This window comes from Ranitomeya variabilis, chromosome 8 (genome assembly GCF_051348905.1).
Source record: "Ranitomeya variabilis isolate aRanVar5 chromosome 8, aRanVar5.hap1, whole genome shotgun sequence".
NCBI classification, from domain to species: domain Eukaryota; kingdom Metazoa; phylum Chordata; class Amphibia; order Anura; family Dendrobatidae; genus Ranitomeya; species Ranitomeya variabilis.
This window is the reverse complement of record NC_135239.1, coordinates 7,912,264-7,938,655: the sequence shown is the minus strand read 5'-3', so window position 1 is coordinate 7,938,655 and position 26,392 is coordinate 7,912,264. Positions and strand designations below refer to the sequence as shown.

At 44.9% G+C, this 26,392-nt stretch overlaps 1 protein-coding gene across 18 annotated transcripts in view; it reads right to left on the bottom strand.

The window, feature by feature from the left end:
* Positions 1-26,392, bottom strand: part of TTLL7 (tubulin tyrosine ligase like 7) — a 203,459-nt gene that overhangs the window by 122,933 nt on the left and 54,134 nt on the right. For 17 of the 18 annotated variants that reach the window (XM_077277940.1, XM_077277942.1, XM_077277937.1 and 14 more), the window contains 3 exons: positions 17,954-18,118; positions 9,038-9,196; positions 1,107-1,201 (listed from right to left, as the gene is read on the bottom strand). In XM_077277940.1, coding sequence (XP_077134055.1) covers positions 1,107-1,201; positions 9,038-9,196; positions 17,954-18,118 — 419 coding nt within the window. The remainder of the gene's footprint in view (positions 1-1,106; positions 1,202-9,037; positions 9,197-17,953; positions 18,119-26,392) is intronic. The other variant, XM_077277952.1, reaches the window with a different exon arrangement.

The window sequence follows — 26,392 nt, the reverse complement described above, 5'->3', positions numbered from 1 at the left end:
ATAGTGGCCGATGGCAGCATAAAACTAGTGGCCGATAGCGGCAACCAACTAGTGGCCAATGGTGGCATCTAACTAGTGGCCAATGGTGGCATCCAACTAGTGGCCAATGGTGGCATCCAACTAGTGGCTGATGGTCATTACTAAACAAAGCATAAATTATTCAGGCAGGTAGATTCCTTTTAACTCTGATGTTGTATTGCTATTTTCTTGTGGCGATTTTCCTGCAGTCCTATGTAAACCCACAGAAAATACCCTGATCCCACAATGATGTAGGATCTGACAGACATGGACACTACTTTTACTTCTAATATATGAAGGTTTTTTCCCCTTTGCCCTAATTTTATTCTATTTTTAAAAACTTAAAAAAAGAACTAAAAAGTGCAACCCTGCCCCTAACAACAAGCAGCTGCTGTATGACGCCCACTGACTCGTCCAGGAGAGTGTAATGGAAAAACTCTGTGACCTGTGCAGAGTCCATTGTGCAGGGAGGGGGAGGAGGCGAGTTGTGATACAACTTGCTGTGGCAGCATCTTGTGGGCATGTCCTGTGATCTGTGCAGGGGTGATTGTGCAGGGAGGGGGAGGAGGTGAGATGTGATATAACTTGTTGTGGCGGCATGTTGTGGGCATGTCCTGTGACCTGTGCAGGGGTGATGAGGTGAGATGTGATATAACTTGCTGTGGCAGCATTTTGTGGGCATGTCCTGTGACCTGTGCAGGGGCGATTGTGCAGGGAGGGGGAGGAGGTGAGCTGTAACCTCACCTATTGTGATTTCTGAGTCATGTGCTCTTTATACATATGTGCTCTCTGTCGCTGCAGTCCTGCCTGTGATGATAATGATATCACTGGTGAGAAGTGATCTCTACTCAGATGGCAGAATTCAGGACTTAAAAAATATTTTAAAAAAAGTAAAATCACCAAAAATGTAAAAAAAAACCCCAAGTTTATCACCAAAGAATTTTTATAGCAGCCGCTGGTTTTCTGATGCCTCTTCCCCTATTTTGTGAATATCATTTCTTATCAACGATAACTTGATTTCTACACATAAGGAACACGACTCCTCAGCTCCGGATCAGCGCGGACCCCCGTACACGTGGACCCGGTACCTGATGTTCAGAAGCTTTAATGCATTTAGCAGAACTCCCTTCTTGACATCGTGGTCGATCTTCTGGTCCGTTCCAAAACTCGGAGCTCGGTTAATCTGGAAAGATAAAAAAAATATATTTCAAGAAGTAAAATAAAAAAAGAACAGGATCAGCCTGAAATCCTCCAGCTCGGGGCTTCTATATGTCCTACACCATCATTACACTCTATTCACATTCAAAGGTTAAAGGCTTCGGGCAATCCCTTTATTAGGCCCCTGATAACAGGCGGATTGCAGGTCGTCCCGATGCAGGAATCCCAGTGATCGGCCCGATGCAGGAATCCCAGTGATCCGCCGTAGTGCGTCATCTGGTGTTCATTTCCGGCACAGCATCCCCGCAGGAGAGATGAGGAATTACATGGTATGAAATCAGCGTGTGGCCGCTGTGAAGTGTCAGGACCTCCAGTCGTCCTCTGCAGCCATTTAATAAGGGTCTAGAAGAAGAGACCCCCGACTGTTCTGGTCCCGTAGAAGTCCTGGACCCGTAGAAGTGCTAATCGCACGAAACGGCCGTCGTCCCTCTGCACTTTCCAAGATGTGTTTGTATTAACCTGCACATGGATTAAACATTGTGGATCAGCCAACTGGTGAGTGCCGCTATTTTCTTACAATTAGCTTTTGGAATGACGCACTGCAATTCTTATATACATGGCTGAGCACCATAAATCCAGTTGTTCCACGCCGACTGCACCCGCATGGAGAGATGTGATTGAAAGCCTGCGTGCTGTGATTCATGTGGTCCTAGTGCCATTCCTTTTCTGAAGACCCCCGACTGTTAACTCTATTTATTCCCTAACCGAAGATTTGGACATGGGTTTCCTAAACTAATATGAGACTCATTATGGACGAGTAAAATAAAGAAACCGCACCGGTGTCTGGGGCGTCCCTTACTGCCGGCCCCCCACGTTCAGGTGGTGGTGAAGTTCTGAGAAGTGATGACCCCGTCTACACGAGTTGTCGTTACCGAGCCGTATACGGCCTCGCGTGCTCTCAGAGCCGAGTATAGCGCGCCGTGCGAGCGTGCCGGGGTATATGTGAGCTTGTAGACGCGAGCTGCCATCCTCGCTGATTTTAGGCGTCCCAATGATGCGAGGACGATGCCCCCCATAGAGCGGTGGAATAGTAATGCTGTAATACAGCGCAGATGGCGTTACTGTGTTTCATGTAAATCCACAAAGACGCAATTAAAGGGGTTGTCTGGTTTAAACCTAACATCAAGTACTTCTTTATGAAATTCTGCATTATTGGTGACCCCCAATTTAGGGACCTAAAAGTCAGCAAAGAAAGCAGCTGAAGAAAGTGGAGGATGCGGTACATACGTGGATTCTGTGCACCGCTCAGTGATTTCAGGAGAACACATGTAATACTTCGCTTTAACTCTGGGGGCGCTGCAGGGAAACGGAGCAGTTACTGTTGGGATCCCCCATAGCACGGCTTCCAGGAGAGGACGTTCCCAGCAGACCATCTCCTTACCCCAGCGTTACAGCCTGGGCAGGTGGGCTTTATCACAAGACCCTGCGATATGTAGGAACATTCTACAGCAATGGCCGGGATCACAGATGGCTCCAATTCTGGACATCGATCAATCGGGAACACAGAAGAGGGAACTCTCCGCATCATCCTAGTAACACTATAAAACCAAGGGCCAAGCAAAGCCCCGGCGCTCCGCCAGGACCTGACAGGATCAGCCGCAGGGACAGTAAATGCTGAACTTCATGGAGCAAAAAAAGGAAAAAAAAAAAAAAAAGTTAAAAAAAAGTTCCCCCTTAAAGATCTACTTTAGTAATCAAACAACATGGGAACTGCACCAAGAAAAACTACAACTAGTTACAGAAGAAAGTACATGACACGCTGGTGTATTATTGTAGAATTGTGTCCCAACATGCGGCAATATACAAATAACTACAAAGGTGGCATTGTCTGAATAGCACTCACCTGCACAATGAAGGGAATGACACGTTTTCCATGGAAGTATCACTCCCAGCATTTTAAAACTAACACCGGACTGTGCACAGGGAAATCTCGGGAGAAATTGCCATTTCTTCCTTAAAGGGACGGTTCCGGAATGAAACAATTCAATATATTTCTGGCATGATTTGGGGTTAGTGACTCTACGACGGGTTCCTCCACATCAGAGAACTCTCCGGCCACTAAAGCACAACTGGCAGTCACAGGTTGTCTGGGCATGCTGGGAGTTGTAGTTTCCCCAGGTGTGAAGAAGCACAGTGTGCAGCCTCCTGCTCTGTCCACAGGTCTGGGCATGCTGGGAGTTGTAGTTTCCCCAGGTATGAAGAAGCACAGCGTGCAGCCTCCTGCTCTGTCCACAGGTCTGGGCATGCTGGGAGTTGTAGTTTCCCCAGGTATGAAGAAGCACAGTGTGCAGCCTCCTGCTCTGTCCACAGGTCTGGGCATGCTGGGAGTTGTAGTTTCCCCAGGTATGAAGAAGCACAGCGTGCAGCCTCCTGCTCTGTCCTCACGCTCGCACACAGGTCTGGGCATGCTGGGAGTTGTAGTTTCCCCAGGTATGAAGAAGCACAGCGTGCAGCCTCCTGCTCTGTCCACAGGTCTGGGCATGCTGGGAGTTGTAGTTTCCCCAGGTATGAAGAAGCACAGCGTGCAGCCTCCTGCTCTGTCCACAGGTCTGGGCATGCTGGGAGTTGTAGTTTCCCCAGGTATGAAGAAGCACAGCGTGCAGCCTCCTGCTCTGTCCACAGATCTGGGCATGCTGGGAGTTGTAGTTTCCCCAGGTATGAAGAAGCACAGCGTGCAGCCTCCTGCTCTGTCCACAGGTCTGGGCATGCTGGGAGTTGTAGTTTCCCCAGGTATGAAGAAGCACAGCGTGCAGCCTCCTGCTCTGTCCACAGGTCTGGGCATGCTGGGAGTTGTAGTTTCCCCAGGTATGAAGAAGCACAGCGTGCAGCCTCCTGCTCTGTCCACAGATCTGGGCATGCTGGGAGTTGTAGTTTCCCCAGGTATGAAGAAGCACAGCGTGCAGCCTCCTGCTCTGTCCACAGGTCTGGGCATGCTGGGAGTTGTAGTTTCCCCAGGTATGAAGAAGCACAGCGTGCAGCCTCCTGCTCTGTCCACAGGTCTGGGCATGCTGGGAGTTGTAGTTTCCCCAGGTATGAAGAAGCACAGTGTGCAGCCTCCTGCTCTGTCCTCACGCTCGCACACAGGTCTGGGTGATGCTGGGGGTCCGAGTGATGCTGGGGGTCTGGGTGATGCTGGGGGTCTGGGTGATGCTGGGGGTCTGGGTGATGCTGGGGGTCCGGGTGATGCTGGGGGTCCGGGTGATGCTGGGGGTCCGGGTGATGCTGGGGGTCCGGGTGATGCTGGGGGTCCGGGTGATGCTGGGGGTCTGGGTGATGCTGGGGGTCCGGATGCGCCCTCCTCGCCGCGTTCTTCTATAACGAGGTGCTCGCTCACTAATGAAGCCGCTCTCGAGTTCCGTTCAATAACCCAATTTCTGTCCTTTTCTTAGATTTTAATTAACATCACAAAGCGCGCTCGTACGACAGACACGGGGAACAGATTTAACTGTAAAACCAAACAGCGCCGCCTGAGCGAAAATCTATTTTTAATCATTATGTCAACATGCATAATTAAAAGTCCTCATATAAGCCGATACAAATGTACCCAGCGTGTGCCGCCGACGCTAATTATGGCATTTAAATTTGCAAATGATTACAGTATTAGACTGGTGAAACTGGCAGCTAACAAGGGAAGGAACAGATCCAAGACTGTAATGTTCTCCCCATAGTCTCCCGTCTACAGGAAAGCGGCCCATTAAGTGCTGGCGCTAATGGATTCTAGGCGGAAAATCACCCAAACGAGGAGGGGAAAGATCACCCTAATGTAGGCCCTCCATACACAGAGAGACCGCCAGAGGCTCATAGATAACCCCACCACTACCCCCAATGGTCGGCCATGGTAATGAGCCCTACACATCATCTGTAGGCCGCTGCGACTCTTCTGGAGCCTACAGAAGGCACATGGCCGCCTACAGTCATGGCCAAAAGTGTTGGCACCCTTGAAACGGTTCCAGAAAATGAAGTATTTCTCCCAGAACATTATTTCATTCCCCGTGCTTTCTTATACACAGGTTTTTTTGCTTTGTGCTTACTGGAACAAGACAAAAAAATTGGAAGAAAAGGCAATTTGGACATAATTTCATACAAAACCCCCAAAATGTACCAGATACAACTGCTGACACCCTAAACGTAATATTTGGCTCCGCTTTTCAAAATAAATAACTGCAATCAATCGCTTCCTTTAACCACCAAGAAGCTTCTTACTCCTCTCACCTGGAATTTTGGACGACTCTTCGTTTGCAAACTGCTCCAGGTCTCTCATTTTTCACCTTCTCCCAACAGCCATTGTAAGATCTCTCCACACGTCCAATGGGATTTAGAGCCGGACTCATTGCTGCCTCTTCAGAACTCTCCAGCGCTTTGTTTCCTTCCATTTCGGGGGCTTCTTGAAGTATGTTTGGGATCATTGTCATTCTGGAAGACCCATGACTCAAACCCAGCTGTCTGACACTGGGCACTACATGGCCACCCAAAATACTTTGGTAATCTTCAGATTTCATGATGCCTTGCACACAGTCAGGTCACCCAGTGCCAGAAGAAGCAAAACAACCCCAAAACATCTTTGAACCTCCACCATATTTGACTGTAGGTACTGTGTTTTTTTCTTTGTAGGCCTCATTCCTTTTTGGTAAGCAATAGAATGATGTGCTTTACCAAAAAGCTCAATCTTGGTCTCACCTGTCCACAAGACGTTTTCCAAGAAGAATTTTGACTTACTCACATACATTTTGGCAAACTGCAGTCTAGCTTTTTTTTTAAGTCTCTGTTTCAGCAGTGGGATCCTCCTGGGTCTCCTGCTATAGCATTTAATTTAATTCACATGTGGACGGATAGTTTGCGCAGACACTGATGCACCCTAAACCTCCAGGACAGCTTGGATTTCTTTGGAACTTGATTGAGGCTGCTTATCCACCGTCCAGACTATCTTGAGTTGCAACCTTTCAACATTTTTTCTCTGCCGTCTGCGTCCAGGGAGATTAGATACAGTGAAATGAGTTGTAAACTTCTTGACTATGTTGCGCACCGTGGACAATGGGTGGACTTGTAACCTTGAGAATGCTGATATTTTTCAACAATTTTGCTTCTCAAGTCCTCAGACAGTTCTCAGCTCCATGCTTAGTGTGGCACACAGACACACAATGCAAAGATGGAGTCAAAGTCTCCCCTTTTTATCTGGTTTCAGGTGTGATTTTCATATTGTCCACATCTGTTACTTGCCACAGGTGAGGTTGAACGAGCATCACATGCTTGAAACAAAGTCGTTTATCCACAATTTTGGTTCGTGCAAACAGTTTTGTCTGGCCCATTTTGGGAGTTTTGTGTTAAATTATGCCCGATTTGTCTTTTTTTTTCAATTTTTTGTGTTGCCTAACACACACAAAAAATAAACATGTGTATAACAAAACAATTATTGTGTAATCACAATAATTTTCTGTCAGTCAGAAATACTTCCTTTTCTGGAACAATCATAAGGGTACCAACACTTTTGTTCATGACTATATATTGTGAAAACAGCATTGGTCTTCTATGAGAAGACCAACATGACTTTAGTCCAGACGTGGATAGCAACCAGGGTAAATACCAATAACTGTCACCAGGAGAGGACCTCGACCAAAACTATCAACCATCACTGCCCCAGGAGAGAACTTTGAAAAAGGAGAAAAACCCATGACCGCAACCTGGAGACGTCCTGAAACATGAAATCGATCAGGAGAGGACCTTGACCATGAAGACCTCCCAAGATCTCAACCAAATGAAGACCTCAACCAGGAGAACAACCAATAACTGTGGTGAAGAGAGGACCTCAACCAAAAGTACCACCCATGCCTACTCCAGAAGAGAACCTCAATCAGTAACAACCAATGACTATGGTCAGGAGAGGACCTTGACCAAGAGAACAACCGACGACCGCAACCAGGAGACAACATCAATTAGAAGGACCAAACAAGACCTCGACCAAATGAGGATCTCAATCAGAAGGGACCACTCATGATCTTAACAAGCAGAAGACAACCCATGGCCTTAACCAGTGGAAGACTTTAATCAGAAAGATACCCAAGACCTCAATCAGAAAAAGAACCTCAACCAAAAGGAACCCTCTTGACAACAACCAGGAAGATCACTCATTACCATGTCCAGGAGAGGATCTCAACCAGGAAGACCACCCATGAAATTGACCAGAATCATCACATGACATAGACAAGGAGAGGACATCTAACAGGTATACCAGCCAAGACTGCAGTCAGAAGAGAACATCAACCATGAAAACCACCCATGATCTCAACTGGGAGAGGACCTCTACTCAGGAGAAATAACCATACCATCAACCAGAAGAACCAATAATATCCTCAACCAAAGGAGGCCCTAGACTAGGAAGACCACACATGACCCCAGACAAAAGAGAACCTGGACCAGAAAGACCACCCATGACCCCAGCAGAAGATGAGCTAGACCAGGAAGACCATCCATGACCTCAACCAAGAGAGCCCCTCGACCATAATGACTACCCATGACCTCAAATAGAAAGACCACGTATGACCTCAACCAGGAGAGGAGCTCTACTAGGTGGACCCTCTCATGACCTCAACCAGAAGGACAGCCCATAAATTCAACCAGAAGAGGATTGTAACAAGAAAACCAACAATGACAAGACCTCTAATAGGAGGACCACCCATGACCTTGACCAGGAAATGACTATTCTTTTAAGATCAGAGGATTCTAACCAGCTACTAGAGTGACCTTTGTGGCTTATGAGCCCTAACATGTGGCTCATCATCGAAGTCCCAAGTTATACCTCTATATCCAGGACATATCCCAACCAGCAAAATCTGTCACATAGGCTGATAACACTAGTGTCAAATTCTACTATGCAAATGCATGCAGACTGGATCAAAAAGCCAAAAGGACGAGAGTCACCCTCTAAGGGTGGTCTTGGTTTACCCGGAGGATAGATGATCAGTTTTAAATGATAACCCCTTCAATAATACTTTAATGAAACCCCCAAATAATACTGCTATACATTCACACTGTAGACTTATAGCACAAGAGAGGCATGTTTTAGATGATAGGACCCATCAGAGAAGAGTCACCTTGTCGCGGTTAATGAGCTCATATGAATTGGCCAATTTATGGGCCATCAATCTTCATATTTGTAAGTAATTTAAAAAAAAGTTTTACTTTTTATTGGAGTTTACTCTGCAATTATGATAGATTTTACATTTGCATACATACAGTATTGGTCTCTACAGAGTGCTGCTGCGTTCCTCCTTTTTGCAAGTTATGTATTCATTGCAGTAGGCATCTGTTCACACTATATGGAGGTGATGGTCAGGTTTTGTTCTATACTGCTATACTGTGCCTAATAACTACCACCATGTGATGCCCAAATGATATCTCCATTATCCAAATAACCCCCCCCACCATACAATGTCCACAAAATACTGCCATACAGTGTCTGAATAATACCACCATACCAAGTCTAATCAGAGGGTCTTCCTGGTGGAGACCCTTGTGGTCTGTGATGACAGTGATGATTTACGGGTGGCCTACGATGGCAGTGAAGGGGTTAATGAGGAGTACCTGGTGGTTTGTGGGAGTAAAGGTTCCATTTCTGGCCTCACCACCTCTAGTAGAATAAATGCAAGAATGAACCTTTCGGCCAAATTCAATGGCTATCAAATAACAGCTACAGTCTACAACCAGAAGCCGACCAGGGCCACGTACTGATGGTGGGCCTTGCTGGCCGGACCTTCATCCGCTATATGACACAGCTGTAAATGCAGGGCACAACATGGCGGCGTACCTCCAGTAGCCACGGCTTCAGCTTCCTGTCCAAAATAATGTCAAAGCCGAGGACTTCAAAGCAGACGCTGTTACTGGCGGGCTGCTGGCCGGGCCGGCACATCCGGTAAGCGTGAAGCACGTGCGGTTCAGCAACTATTAGGGTCTTCACCACCAACTCCTGGTAAAGAGAGAAAAAAGGATCAGTGCGCGCCCATATCCCGACCGAAGAGCGAATCTATCGTACAGATAAGTCCACAGGAGGTATGACGGTATATTCAGGAGGTAATAATGATGGTATATAGGAGCGGTTAAGAATATCTACAATGGGACCCTCTGGGTGACATATGCATATACTGTATTCGGCTGCATTGCTGCCTGAAATTATGGAAACTTTCTGACAAATTAAATACACAGTTGACCTGAACTCCGTTTGGGTCCTTGCACTCTAGAGCCCTGCCGGGGGTTCGACTGAATCTGTATTCAGGAGGATTAGGGTGGAATCCGTGAACGCATTGCAGAAACGCAGTGTGAACAGGGCCTAAAGGCTTGACAGAATAGAAAGCTCAAACACTTTGCACACAGAACCAAAGCTATGAAAAAAAATGGAAAAATCTTCCTTGCTGTCAGTTTTGCCAATGAAGCCATTTACATGGCTTAAACAACAATGTATCCAGAGGACAAGGACCCTGAAATAGAGCAATGGAGAAACAGATCTGTATAATTAAAAAGTAACCACACGTTCTTTCTTTTTTCTTTATTATTTTAAAAATTATGAAAGTTCTTAATTGACTTCATTAGGCATGTCTTTCCTGTTGAAAATAGTGGATCCAGTCCTAGCACTTTCTTTTCTCTGGGCTTTTCTTATAGTTGTGCAACTTCCACTCTCCATGTCTATGTAACTGGAGTATGGACTTGTCTGCAAAGGCGCTGGCATCTCAACAGGATGACTCCTCTCCTGGCATGTAATGACCATGACACCCCCTTGGCTTGTAGCAACCACAACGACCCTGGCAAGTAACAACTGTGACACCTCCGGCAAGTAACAACCGCGACACCACCGGCAAGCAACAACCGCGACACCACCGGCAAGCAACAACCGCGACACCACCGGCAAGCAACAACCGTGACACCTCCGGCAAGCAACAACCGCGACACCACCGGCAAGCAACAACCGCGACACCACTGGCAAGCAACAACCGTGACACCTCCGGCAAGTAACGACCAAGATGATTTTAGAAAATAACGACCCCGGCATGAAATGACTCTAATAACCTTCAGCATATAGAGAAAATTTGTTACCTGTAATTTTGCTTTTCTCTTTGTTCTCAGGCAGAGCACAAGGGGATAATTTGATATTTGTTTCCTAGGACCGCACACCTAGCAATCAGACTAAAAACAAGTAACCAATGATGTCAGAGCTCACAGTATATAAAGCGCCTTGCACAATCCTCCCAAGTACAAATATAATTGGGTCATGATTAAATGCAAAATACTTTATTGGGTCGGATACTCCTGCTGCCTTTGGACTTGAAGAAAGCAAAATTACAGGTAACAAATTTTCCCTTTCCTCTTTGTCCTCAGGCAGCACAGAAGGGATCTGTATAGCTCCAAAAATGCGGATGGGAAATGACTACATCTCTGCAATCAGTGCCCCCTTTGCCTGTGGCGGACCCCTTGGAAGCTTCTATGTTCTCCCCTTTCTGTTTTACAAATCCAGAGGAAGAGAATGACCAGAATGATGTAGATCTTCTGAAGTAGATCTGGTAGGATGAGCTGTAAAAGGGAAATACTTAGTTACAACTTCCAGGTTATAACCTTTCATGGTAACGACTACCTTATCCATTGTGATGGAGTCTTTAGAAGACTTTGATCCATTGCTAGGGCCTGAGAAGAGCAGAACATTTATGATTGAAGACAATCGACATGTAAAGGTTGGATCTTTACTCAACGTCCAAGAATCAAGGTGCGAAAAATGTATTCCTCGCTTGATGGATTTAGGAAAAACAGGTAAAATATGACTTTTCACAAGAGTGTGAGGAAACTTTTGTACAAAGCAAGGACCTGTCCTTAAAGGATCATCATCAGGAATCAAGTCTGAGAAATAAAAAGTATCAGTAACTCTCCCAAAAACAGACCTTAAAAGGACAAATAGCCAATATCAACATGAGAAAAGAGGCTCCAATGGAGAGACCATGCTTTGAAGATGAGAGAGACTTCAAGAAGATACTGAGGAATGAAGATTTGGCTTTAGTGTTTCTTGAGGAGCTTGAGATTGTACAATTTGTAATACAGCTGATAGCAGTTCTGATTGCTATAAGGGCCTTGGTTCTGAGATCCTTATGGAAATCATCTCAAAGAAGTTCAGGCATAAAAGGCAGATGTGGAAAGAATAATCCTAAGCTTTGAGCCAAGAAGATCATTTCTTATACAAACTATTATGATGGCTTTCAAAAAATATCAAAGTGCTAATGATTTCTGGAGGGAAGTTTTGTTCTTGAAGCAGCCGATTAAATTGGGGAGGGAACAAACTTACTGGACGAGAAGCTCTTTGGTCGGAAGAAGTTTCCAGTATTCACAGCTCCACAGGTGTAACAATGCTGGAAACTTCTCAGGGACAGGACAGGGATACTAGAATAATAGACAATTTGTCCATCTTAGTTTTGGCTAAAATGTTTCTACAGTGGTGGAACTGCCATGAAACTGAGAGGAAGCAGATCTTTTCAGGAATGTAAAATGAATTAGGACCTCTGGATCGTAGGAAAACAAATGAAGTCAGCTTGTGATTGTCCTTGGTCACCAACAAGTTTATTTGAGGAAATCACAATCTGTGAGAGAAAGTCATGAAGGGTCCACTCTGCTGGGTTTGGACTTCTCTGAAGATCGGCCTCAATAATCACAGAGCCTCTTACATGCCGGCTCTTCTGCCTCGCTGACTTCTCTCTGCCTAATGCAGGATTGTCTCAAGTCCTCACAACAAGGTGAGACGTCTCGTGCTCCCTTCATTGTAGCTGTAGAATACAAAACTGCATGTTCTGACCAGATCTGGACCTTCTCCTTACTTGACTCTTCAAATTAAATACTGAAAATTCTTATATTCTTTATTTATTTAAGATTGAAGGTTTTCATTCTTAGAAAAGACCAGTGACCTCTCACCAACTCTTCAAAGAATGGGCTCCCCAACGTTGTGCTGAAGCATCAGTAGATGTTGTCTTCATCAGTAGAAAACATTTCCCTCAGGAAACATTGTTATTCAAAGTCCACAACTGTAAAGTGCCAGATGTCGGGGAAATGGTCTGAACTTATCATGCAAACCCGATAGATTTCAGTCTCAGGCAGAAAGAATTTCCTACTGTGGGTCCTAAAAATATGAGCTCTCACAAAAGGATCGGGAATGATAGAAGTGATTAACAGCTGCAGGTGGCCAAACTTACAGTACGAGAGGAGGAGAGTAGATAAGATGATGGCTTCCTTCTGGATGGAAGAAATAAGGCTTGGAAAGTAAAACGCAACCAAGAAGTCATTTCTTGGTGGTTGGAGATATACGAGGTTGAAAAGAAACCAGAGTTTGTGGAGAAGATGAAGAGTTATTGGAGAATGATGCCGTAACCACCCAATCATCTAGATATGGGATGACGTAAGATAACATGGGATGATATTGAATGACATAAGAAGACATGTATTCCCCAGAGACATAACGTGTTTAGGACAACAATGGAAACTTCTGTGAATTCCTTTAAAGCTGGTGATAATCCGGAGAGGGAGATACCCACCAACACTGTAATATTCATATAATGAGCAATGGCCTAATTTCTGTATATGGCGGACAGGGGCACCCCGACACTGCAATGTGCTAATGATAAAATGAACTTCACAATTAATCTGCTGCTGTGTTGTCCATGAACAGTGGGGACAGGGGGCACCGCTGCCGTATATGTCTGCCCGATGCTCCAACAAGTGACACCCCTTTGAAAAACAGGACCAGACCTTGTACATATAAGGATACCCCTTATTCAGGTACATACTCCTGAAATGGATAGGGGTCCTAGAACACCCCCCCCCCCCCCATAAAGAGAACCAGGAACTGAAAGGTGGGATTGTCAGCACACACAGGTGAGCTCTGCACCCAGACATGGGGACAAAACAAGGAACACGGAGGATTGCAACTGGTGCTTGATACACTACGTGCGCGGATATCACTGGGAATGGTCTGTATTCTGATAGCAGGTGGGCGAGGATCCAACTGTCCCTCGTGTGCTGCCAGAGGACAAAAAGGACTCTGGTGCCCCCAGTATATAACTACCCAGTATATAACTACCCAGGGGCTCAGTATATAATGACTATAGCACCCCAGTATATAACGCCCCAGTATATAACTACCAGGGGGCTCAGTATATAATGACTATAGCACCCCCAGTATATAACGCCCCAGTATATAACTACCGAGGGGCTCAGTATATAATGACTATAGCACCCCCAGTATATAACGCCCCAGTATATAACTACCAAGAGGCTCAGTATATAATGACTATAGCACCCCCAGTATATAACGCCCCAGTATATAACTACCGAGGGGCTCAGTATATAATGACTATAGCACCCCCAGTATATAACGCCCCAGTATATAACGACCCCGGAGCTCAGTATATATTGACTATAGCACCCCAGTATATAACGCCCCAGTATATAACTACCGAGGGGCTCAGTATATAATGACTATAGCACCCCCAGTATATAACACCCCAGTATATAACTACCAAGGGGCTCAGTATATAATGACTATAGCACCCCCAGTATATAACGCCCCAGTATATAACTACCGAGGGGCTCAGTATATAATGACTATAGCACCCCCAGTATATAACACCCCAGTATATAACTACCAAGGGGCTCAGTATATAATGACTATAGCACCCCCAGTATATAACGCCCCAGTATATAACTACCAAGGGGCTCAGTATATAATGACTATAGCACCCCCAGTATATAACGCCCCAGTATATAACTACCAAGGGGCTCAGTATATAATGACTATAGCACCCCCAGTATATAACGCCCCAGTATATAACGACCCCGGAGCTCAGTATATATTGACTATAGCACCCCAGTATATAACGCCCCAGTATATAACTACCGAGGGGCTCAGTATATAATGACTATAGCACCCCCAGTATATAACGCCCCAGTATATAACTACCGAGGGGCTCAGTATATAATGACTATAGCACCCCCAGTATATAACGCCCCAGTATATAACGACCCCGGAGCTCAGTATATATTGACTATAGCACCCCAGTATATAACGCCCCAGTATATAACTACCGAGGGGCTCAGTATATAATGACTATAGCACCCCAGTATATAACGCCCCCAGTATACAACGACCCCGGAGCTCAGTATATAATGACTAGAGCACCCCAGTATATAACGCCCCAGTATATAACTACCAGGGGGCTCAGTATATAATGACTATAGCACCCCCAGTATATAACGCCCCAGTATATAACTACCGAGGGGCTCAGTATATAATGACTATAGCACCCCCAGTATATAACGCCCCAGTATATAACTACCAGGGGGCTCAGTATATAATGACTATAGCACCCCAGTATATAACGCCCCAGTATATAACTACCAGGGGGCTCAGTATATAATGACTATAGCACCCCCAGTATATAACGCCCCAGTATATAACTACCAAGGGGCTCAGTATATAATGACTATAGCACCCCCAGTATATAACGCCCCAGTATATAACTACCGAGGGGCTCAGTATATAATGACTATAGCACCCCCAGTATATAACGCCCCAGTATATAACTACCAGGGGGCTCAGTATATAATGACTATAGCACCCCAGTATATAACGCCCCAGTATATAACTACCAGGGGGCTCAGTATATAATGACTATAGCACCCCCAGTATATAACGCCCCAGTATATAACTACCCAGGGGCTCAGTATATAATGACTATAGCACCCCCAGTATATAACGCCCCAGTATATAACTACCAGGGGGCTCAGTATATAATGACTATAGCACCCCAGTATATAACGACCCCAGTATATAACTACCCGGGGGCTCAGTATATAATGACTATAGCACCCCCAGTATATAACGCCCCAGTATATAACTACCGAGGGGCTCAGTATATAATGACTATAGCACCCCCAGTATATAACGCCCCAGTATATAACGACCCCGGAGCTCAGTATATAATGACTATAGCACCCCAGTATATAACGCCCCCAGTATATAACTACCGAGGGGCTCAGTATATAATGACTATAGCACCCCCAGTATATAACGCCCCAGTATATAACTACCAGGGGGCTCAGTATATAATGACTATAGCACCCCCAGTATATAACGCCCCAGTATATAACTACCGAGGGGCTCAGTATATGACTATAGCACCCCAGTATATAACGCCCCAGTATATAACTACCAAGGGGCTCAGTATATAATGACTATAGCACCACAGTATATAACGCCCCAGTATATAATGACCCCGGAGCTCAGTATATATTGACTATAGCACCCCAGTATATAACGTCCCAGTATATAACTACCCGGGGGCTCAGTATATAATGACTATAGCACCCCCAGTATATAACTCCCCAGTATATAACTATCGAGGGGCTCAGTATATAATGACTATAGCACCCCCAGTATATAACGCCCCAGTATATAACTACCAGGGGGCTCAGTATATAATGACTATAGCACCCCAGTATATAACGCCCCAGTATATAACTACCAGGGGGCTCAGTATATAATGACTATAGCACCCCCAGTATATAACGCCCCAGTATATAACTACCCAGGGGCTCAGTATATAATGACTATAGCACCCCCAGTATATAACGCCCCAGTATATAACTACCAGGGGGCTCAGTATATAATGACTATAGCACCCCAGTATATAACGACCCCAGTATATAACTACCCGGGGGCTCAGTATATAATGACTATAGCACCCCCAGTATATAACGCCCCAGTATATAACTACCGAGGGGCTCAGTATATAATGACTATAGCACCCCAGTATATAACGCCCCAGTATATAACGACCCCGGAGCTCAGTATATAATGACTATAGCACCCCAGTATATAACGCCCCCAGTATATAACTACCGAGGGGCTCAGTATATAATGACTATAGCACCCCCAGTATATAACGCCCCAGTATATAACTACCAGGGGGCTCAGTATATAATGACTATAGCACCCCCAGTATATAACGCCCCAGTATATAACTACCGAGGGGCTCAGTATATGACTATAGCACCCCAGTATATAACGCCCCAGTATATAACTACCAAGGGGCTCAGTATATAATGACTATAGCACCACAGTATATAACGCCCCAGTATATAATGACCCCGGAGCTCAGTATATATTGACTATAGCACCCCAGTATATAACGTCCCAGTATATAACTACCCGGGGGCTCAGTATATAATGACTATAGCACCCCCAGTATATAACTCCCCAGTATATAACTATCGAGGGGCTCAGTATATAATGACTATAGCACCCCAGTATATAACGCCCCAGTATATAACGACCCCGGAGCTCAGTATATAATGACTATAGCACCCAGTATATAACGCCCCAGTATATAATGACCCCGGAGCTCAGTATATATTGACTATAGCACCCCAGTACATAACGTCCCAGTATATAACTACCCGGGGGCTCAGTATATAATGACTATAGCACCCCCAGTAAATAACACCCCAGTATATAACTACCAAGGGGCTCAGTATATAATGACTATAGCACCCCAGTATATAACGCCCCCAGTATACAACGACCCCGGAGCTCAGTATATAATGACTAGAGCACCCCAGTATATAACGCCCCCAGTATATAATGACCCCGGAGCTCAGTATATAATGACTATAGCACCCCCAGTATATAACGCCCCAGTATATAACTACCAAGGGGCTCAGTATATAATGACTATAGCACCCCAGTATATAACGCCCCAGTATATAACTACCAAGGGGCTCAGTATATAATGACTATAGCACCCCAGTATATAACGCCCCAGTATATAACGCCCCCGTAGCTCAGTATATACTGACTAACGACCCAAGCATATAACAACCCCAGTATATAACGCCCCCAGTATATAACGCCCCCGTACATAACGCCCCCAGTATATAATGACCCCGGACCTCAGTAAATAATGACTATAGCACCCCCAGTATATAACGCCCCCAGTATATAACGACCCCGGAGCTCAGTATATAATGACTATAGCACCCCCAGTATATAACGCCCCCGTATATAACGCCCCCCAGTATATAATGACCCCGGGGCTCAGTATATACTGACAATAACAACCCCCGTATATAACACCCCCAGTATATAACGACCCCGGACCTCAGTATATAATGACTATAGCACCCCCAGTATATAACGCCCCCGTAGCTCAGTATATACTGAATATAACGACCTAAGTATATAACAACCCCATATATAACGCCTAGAGTATATAATGCCCTCCGTATATAACGCCCCCAGTATATAAAAACCCCGGAGCTCAGTATATAATAACTATAACGCCCCCAGTATATAACGACCCCAGTATATAACGACCCCGGAGCTCAGTATATAATGACTATAGCACCCCCAGTATATAAAGCCTCCAGTATATAACGACCCCGGGGCTCAGTATATACTGACAATAACAACCCCTGTATAGAACAACTCCGGAGCTCTGTATATAATTAATATAACGACCCCGCACCTCAGCACATAATGCCTATAGCGCCCCCGTATATCATGGATATACTGTGGAGGACCTGGAGGGGTGGAGGGCAGGATGACGATCCTCCTGAATAATAATTACATTGTATCACTCAGTGTCAGTATCAGACTGTGATAATATCAGTTGTATTTGCAGTAACAGCCGCCGGGTCTTACAGAAATGTCGTTCCAGAACTTGGCCACGTCATGGTCATTGGCACGCAGGAATTCGGTAAACCACCGGATGGAGCGTTTGCTGCCTCGGTCCTCCGTCTCGTCACGCTCAAAGTTCTGGTTGTGTTTGTTGACAGAGTAGTTGGTGAGATGCATGTAGAGCTGGTTCTACGAGAGAAGACACAAGGCGTCAGCACAGCGTAGATCGCGGCGCCCACTGCAGGGGCACAGGGGAACAGCAAGGGATATAAAGATACGCCGTTCATGTAATACCTGGCCATACATGGCACACGAGCAGCGATGGTCCCAGGAGCAGCCTTCTCTACAGAATCCCTGGCACTGAAACGCTCACCTGACACCACTAGGGGGCGCTCAAAAATAGGTGACAGCCTTCTCTACAGAATCCCTGGCACTGAAACGCTCACCAGACACCACTAGAGGGCGCTCAAAAATAGGTGAGTGTTGCGGCTGTCCAATAGCATCACGACAGACAGCCACCGGGACTCAAACATATTACTCAAGCATGCACAAGATACTCAGATAACACCCGAGCATGCTCTGATAACACGATATCCGAGCACATTCGCTCATCACTAATAATAACTAATTATATACTAATGGTGGGTGAATGTCTGTATTCAGCTGCATAGTGAAGAAGTAGGAGAAAAAGTGGGGAATGTGCTCTGGAAGCGTGGCTCTAGATAACTGTTTTATTTTCTTCATAGACGAGTTCTGGCTGGAAGAAGTGATGGTGGTCTGTGCTGGATGAAGAAGAAAAGCGAAGATGAATAACTTCAACTAGAGACCGTCACTCGAAAGTGCATTACCGGTACACTGGCACTAAACCCTGTATATTATATACAGAGCCCCTCTGTATAATGTCACTGGTCATCCCTGTATTACTTGTACACTGACACTATATACAGAGCTCCTAAAACGCAATTTGAGCGGGCACCATCCACTTTAAATAGAAGAAAGGGGGAACACCTGATGCATATCGATATAGACAAGCAACACAAAGAAAAGTACATACATCAAAAATTGGGATCACCACACCAATAGTTTTAGTACAAAAGATAACAAAATTTTATTGAAAACACCACACAAGAACTGTTTTTTTTAAAACAATTAAAAACCCCACAAACAGGATAGAGGATTAGGGTCCATACAAATATGAGTTACATACTCAAAAGGAAACACTGCACAGTTAATGTTAATTGTATATATATATATATATATATATATCTCAATGTGACAAAACTGAAGATAATGTGGACCAGACAATATATGCTGTTATCCCTTTCAAAAACAATCAATGACGTTCTTACTAAAATAGCATATTCGATGTGAGATCAGTGTAATAATTGTCCAGCAATATCATCCACAACTGCGGGAAGGCCTGAGTATCCAAAGGGCACGAGGAGATCAAGTGCTCCAGAAATAACTAGTCTCCAAAAGCTGCACCAAAGGACCCAGTGTCTTACCCCCACACTATCAGGTAGGTCACCTCAATTATTAGCATAGCGGACTGTGGCAGTGTTAGGACCCACGCGTATCGACGCTTATAGCGTCTTCCTGAAGGTCCACAGTGGACAACAGCATATTGTCTGTCCACATTATCTTGAGTTTGGTCACATTGAGATATAGATATATACTGTATATATATATATATATATATATATATATATATATATATATATATATACACAATTGACATTGACTGTGCAGTGTTTCCTTTTGAGTATGTATCTAATATTTGTATGGACCCTAATCCTCTATCCTGTTTGTGGGGTTTTTAATTGTTTTTAAAAAACAGTTCTTGTGTGGGGTTTTCAATAATATTAAAATTTGTTATCTTTTGTACTAAAACTATTGGTGTGGTGATCCCAATTTTTTGATGCATGTACTTTTCTTTGTGTTGCTTGTATATACAGAGCCCCTGTGTATAATGTCACTGGTGATCCCTGGATTACCTGTACACTGACACTATATACAGAGCTCCTGTGTATAATTTCACCTGTGATCACTATATTACCTGTACACTGACATTATATACAGAGCTCCTGTGTATAATGTCACTGGTGATCCCTGTATTACCTGTACACTATATACAGAGCTCCTTTGTATGTCACCTGTGATCACTATATTACCTGTACACGGACACTATATACAGAGCTCCCGTGTATAATGTCACTGGTGATCACTGTAGTACCTGTACACGGACACTATATACAGAGCTCCCGTGTATAATGTCACTGGTGATCCCTGGATTACCTGTACACTATACACTATATGCTCAGTATTGAGAAGCACTTTTTGAGCTAGTACAGCCATGAGTCTTCTTGGGAATGATGCAACAACTTTTTCACCCCTGGATTTGGGGATCCTCGGCCATTCTTCCTTGCAGATCCTCTCCAGTTCCGTCAGGTTGGATGATGAATGTTGGTGGACGCCATTTTCAGGTCTCTCCAGAGACGTTCTATTGGGTTTAGGTCAGGGCTCTGGCTGGGCCGGTCAGGAATGGTCACAGAGTTGTTCTGAAGCCACTCCCCTTTGTTATTTTAGCTGTGTGCTTAGGGTCATTGTCTTGTTAGAAGGTGAACCTTCAGCCAAGTCTGAAGTCCAGAGCACTCGGGAAGAGGTTGACATCCAGGATATCTCTGTACTTGGCCACATTCATGTTTCCTTCAATGACAACCAGTCGTCCTGTCCCTGCAGCTGAAAAACACCCCCATAGCATGATGCTGCCACCACCATGCTTCACTGTTGGGATTGTATTGAGCAGGTGATGAGCAGTGCCTGGTTTTCTCCACACATACCGCTTAGAATTATCACCATAAAGGTCTATCTTCATCTCATCAGAACAGAGAATCTTATTTCTCATAGTCTCATAGTCATAGTCTGGGAGTCCTTCATGTGTTTCATGTGTTTTTTAGCAAACTCTATGTGGGCTTTCATATGTCTTGCACTGAGGAGAAGCTTCTGTCGGGCCACTCTGCCATAAATGCCCGACTGGTGGAGGCTGCAGTGATAGTTGACTTTGTGGAACTTTCCCCCATCTCCCTACTGCATCTCTGGAGCTCAGCCACAGTGATCTTGGGGTTCTTCATTACCTCTTCACCAAGGCTCTTCTCCCATGATTGCTCAGTTTGGCTGGACGGCCAGGTCTAGGAAGACTTCTGGTGGTCCCAAACTTCTTCCATTTAAGGATTATGGAGGCCACTGTGCTCTTAAGAACCTTGAGTACTGCAGAAATTCCGTTGTAGCCTTGGCCAGATCTGTGCCTTGCCACAATTCTGTCTCTGAGCTCCTTGGCCAGGTCCTTTGACCTCATGATTCTCCTTTGGTCTGACATGCACTGTGAGCTGTGAGGTCTTATATAGACAGGTGTACGCCTTTCCAAATCAAGTCCTATCAGTGTAATTACACACAGCTGGACTACAATGAAGTAGAACCATCTCAAGGAGGATCACAAGGAAATGGACAGCATGGGACTTAAATATGAGTGTCTGAGCAAAGGGTCTGAAGACTTATGGCCAGGTGATATTTCAGGTTTTTTTTATTAAATTTGCAAAAACTTCAGTTTTTTTCAGCCAAGATGGGGTGCAGAGTGTACATTAATGAGAGAAAAATGAACTTTTTTGAATTTACCAAATGGCTGCAATGAAACAAAGAGTGAAAAATGTAAAGGGGTGTGAATACTTTCCTGTATACTGTATATGTACACGTGTGTGTGAGAATAAATGTCAGTGATTTCCACAATGAGGAACGTACGAGGACCTGTGACACTGAGCAGCTATGAAAGTCACAGTGATCGCTGCAGGAAGGATTGATGTGACGCGTCTGCCACCTGGTGGTCACTAGTGGGATTACACAACCTATTTCAGTGGCGATTATCACTGCTATATGACATTAATCTGGGGTTACGGCGATCCCTACATTGTTTTACCAGATTTTCTATCGTTTTTATTAATTGTTTTCAATTTTATGGTTTTTTGAACGATTCACAACATTCACTGCATCTTTATATCTTTTTTCGCAACATGTTCAGGTTATTGATCGCAACAGATTGATGAGAATTATCTACATGAAAACCTCAAGAACTTTGTAAACATTCTGGCTGCGATTTATCATTTTTTGCACCTTTTATTTGAGTATAAATTTAGATTGTATGGATGTATATTTTTGCTCCAAATTCATCTTGGCTTTTGCACATTTTTCAGTCCTCGTTATGTTTTGAGTTTGCTCAACAGATTTCTTCTGAGCTGTAAAATTGGAGTAAAAGGGTTCTAAATATTTTTAGAAATCTTCAGGAGGTCATCAAGGCCTTTAAAATGGCCTCTGCTTAGGACATGCTATCATTATCACTTTGTCTCGGCAGCGCCCTTTCTGCTCCGCAGTCCAGTGAACGCTGCGGCCCCCTCACTGCTTACACGGCTTTGTACAATAGCAGATTTTTGGCATGTAAGATGAAGGGCAGTGGTGTCCTTACTGATCAGTGTAGACCACTAATGTCTGACTTGTGGGGTCCAGGACCTCGATAATCAGGCGGATGAAGAAGCCACAGTCATCTACTAATCTCTGCATCCTCTTCGCCGGCCACTGATCACTGTGTCTTCTTTGCCGTCCACTGATCACTGTGTCTTCTTTGCCGTCCACTGATCACTGTGTCTTCTTTGCCGTCCACTGATCACTGTGTCTTCTTTGCCGTCCACTGATCACTGTGTCTTCTTTGCCGTCCACTGATCACTGTGTCTTCTTTGCCGTCCATGCTAATAATTAAGTATTGGGTGCACCACAATATAACTAATTGTAATGCAATATAGACTAGGGTGCTACAGAATGCGTGGAGAGGCGAATATGCACAAAATGAGAAGAGAGCAATGCATATACACCGTGCACACCTGTAAATAGAGTATATCAAAATCACTCTTTATTCTCACAAAAGCACAAACATTATTAAAAACATAATACAGACACCCTTATCCATTGTCCTGTACATATATAATATATAACCAAAACATGAAACGGCACCAAAAACAGATAACTGTACAAAGCAGTGACCCTGTAATATAATATACACTGTACATGCCAATAACACAATGGCCCCATAGTATCTAATAGTACCCACTATATTATATTACAGGGTCACTGCTTTGTACAATTATCTGTTTTTGGTGCCGTTTCATGTTTTGGTTATATATTATATATGAGAATAAAGAGTGATTTTGATATACTCTATTTACAGGTGTGCACGGTGTATATGCATTGGTCTTTTCTCTATTTGTGCATATTCTTTACTGTCCGCTGATCGCCGCGTCCTCTTTGCCATCCACTGATCGCCGCGTCCTCTTCTCGCCTGCTGATCACTGCGTCCTCTATAGCTCTTACCTGGCACAGTGCCGTACTCCTCGTCCTGGTGGAGACTGGTTTGGCAGCTCCCGGAGCCTTTAATCATGACTGTTACCCTGGAACAACTTCATGTGATAACAGTCTGCAAGATCCATAAAAATGTCGCCCGCTGCAGAGCGTCCGTGACGGCCATCGCTGTGATCTGCGGTATTAAAGGGCCCCCCGGTAATGAAGGGATCCTCGGGGAGCGCTGTCACCAAGACAAATCTCCAGATGGTTTTGCTTAGAGAATCTTTCCCGATTTCTCTCCTTTGTGACAGATCATATCTTAGGAGGCGTCCGAGATCGTCACTCGTTTCTCACAATTATACTGGTTATAAACCATAATTACAATGAATGATATCGCGCTGTGTGAGTGTGTGTACGCACGGAGGGGAGGGTGGGTGGTCCGGCAGACGCAGGTAATGAGCCGTGCGGGGAATTCATTACACACTCACTCACATTCAGACATCGCACAAGTGTTCTCCATTTACTGCGTCCTCATCCACGGCACGAAGGGTTACTGGGGGGTAAAAGGGTTCGGGACTACAGAAATCCGGGAATAAATGTATCACAGGGAAGCGCTGTACATGCAATTTCCTAATATTTAAAGGGGTTGTCTGAAAGAAGTGCAAAGTTTTAGGGAAGAAGCATAAAGACGGCACAGAAAGTTGTAAATGTTGAGATGTCTGCACTACGGGGTCTCGCTCAGATGGATCCGGACACAACCGGACTATGCGGGAAAAACGTCCTCCACTCAGGAAGCAGATTTTTTTTTCTTTAGTAAAAACCCCAAAGTCATGATTTGATATCTCTGCAGTCACAGGGGGCTTGTTTTTTGTAGGTTGAGATGCCATTTTTGATGTCATGCCATAAATAACACGATACCCTATAGAGATGTGCTCGTAATAACTTAGATATTTAATAATTCACCCTGGCCAAATGAAATGTAATAAATTCCGCTGATACTCGCCCTCCGTGCGGCAGGTGCTGGATCTCCGCCGGTGATTGTGTACAAGCTGCAGCGGTGACAACGTAGAGTGCAGCCACAATCACCGGCACCCGGAGGGCGAGGATGACCGGATTTTATCATCGTTAATATGGACAGGACGGATTAGTGACAAAGAGGTGAAAGACGGAAACAAACCCCAATAAGGGGCTGACAGCAGATTCAGGTCATTGAATACTTTACAGAAACAGCCGGGAGCCGCGACTCTCGATTCCCTCCATTCATCAGCACAGGGATTTTTAGTGTTTTTTTTATGGTGAATCCTACAAAAATCAGCACGTAGTTCATGACTTTTGTGCAAAATCATCAGCCCTCATTGGGCGCCATTCATTATTGCACTTGTCCCGGCTTTTTCTCCAGTTTTTGGTATTTTGCACTTTTCAATCTTCTCACGTTTCTCAATTGTGTGTTTTTTAAAGTCTATTTCGTAAGTATTCACCTGTGATTTGGGGGTTTGTTTTTTCCACGTTTGTCATTGTGAACGGGGTTTGATGTTTCCAGATGTTTTTGTCCGATTCATAAATTGTGACATTTTATAAAGTCTCTAATATTTGGAGAAAATTTGCTCCATTCCCTCCCTGGTCTGAATTAAAATACATCTGAAATGTTTGCGCAAAACTTGTAGCATTTATGTAAGAGGTGTGACTTTTGGAGATATAAAGTAGCAAAAAGGTTAAAGATAAAATAAAAAATGTTCTTTTTTTATGCTTTGGAGAAAAATTTGGTTTAAAAAGAAAAGTCAACAAATACAATAAAAGAAAAAAGAAAATGACTAAAAAAAAGACCACAAATAATGAATGTGACCAATGTGGTAATTGCTCCTGGTCGCCCTTCCCCCAATCTAACAAGAGATCCAATGTACCACATTCCTGAACTGTAAAAGAGCGCTGCAATATTCAAAGTGTCCACAAGATGGCAGCAGCAAACCAGGGCACCACAATAGGCATCATATAGCATATTAACTAGTGATGAGCGAGTGTTCTCATTGCTGGGGTCTTCCAGAGCACGCTCGGGGGTCCTCCGAGTATTTGTTAGTGATCGGAGATGTAGTTTTCATCCCAGCAGTTGAATGATTTACAGCTACTAGGGAGATTGAATACATGTGGGGATTCACTAGCAACCAGGCAACCCCCACATGTACTCAGCCTGGTTAGTAGCTGTAAATCATTCAGCTGCAGCGATGAAAACTAAATCTCCGAGCACTAACAAATACTCGGAGGACCCCCGAGCGTGCTCTGGAAAACCCGAGCAACGAGTATAGTCGCTCATCACTAATATTAACCCCTTAGGACAATTTTTGTTTTCTGCGTTTTCGCTGTTTTCATCCCGTTCTTGTATTTCCATCCACACGGATATATGAGGCCTCGTTATTTGATGGGCAAATTGTAGTTTTGAATGACACCATTGTGCCGCCACCAGTTTCTTTTTAATTTTCCAGTGATGGAGCTGTATGAGGGTTTGTTTTTTTGTGTGTTGAGCTGGTGCTTTCATTGGTACCATCTTGGGGTACACACGATGCTTTGCTCCCTTTTTATTCAGTTTTATGGGGGAGGGGGATAAACTAAAAAAATCCAAATCAGTCATTTACCACTAGGCATCATAGGTGTAGAAAGACAGCAGTGACACGGGCCTTCGGAGAGAAATTACATGTTCCTTCGGAAAGCAGTGACATGGGCCTTCGGATAGATGTTACATGGGCCTGCGGACAGCGGTGACACGGGCCTGCGGACAGAGGCGACACGGGCCTGCGGACAGAGGTGACACGGGCCTGAGGACAGAGGTGACACGGGCCTGCGGACAGAGGTGACACGGGCCTGCGGACAGCGGTGACACGGGCTTGCGGACAGAGGTGACACGGGCCTGCGGACAGCGGTGACACGGGCCTGAGGACAGAGGTGACACGGGCCTGCGGACAGCGGTGACACGGGCCTGAGGATAGATGTTACTTGGGCCTGCGGACAGCGGTGACACGGGCCTGCGGACAGAGGTGACACGGGCCTGCGGACAGAGGTGACACGGGCCTGAGGACAGCGGTGACACGG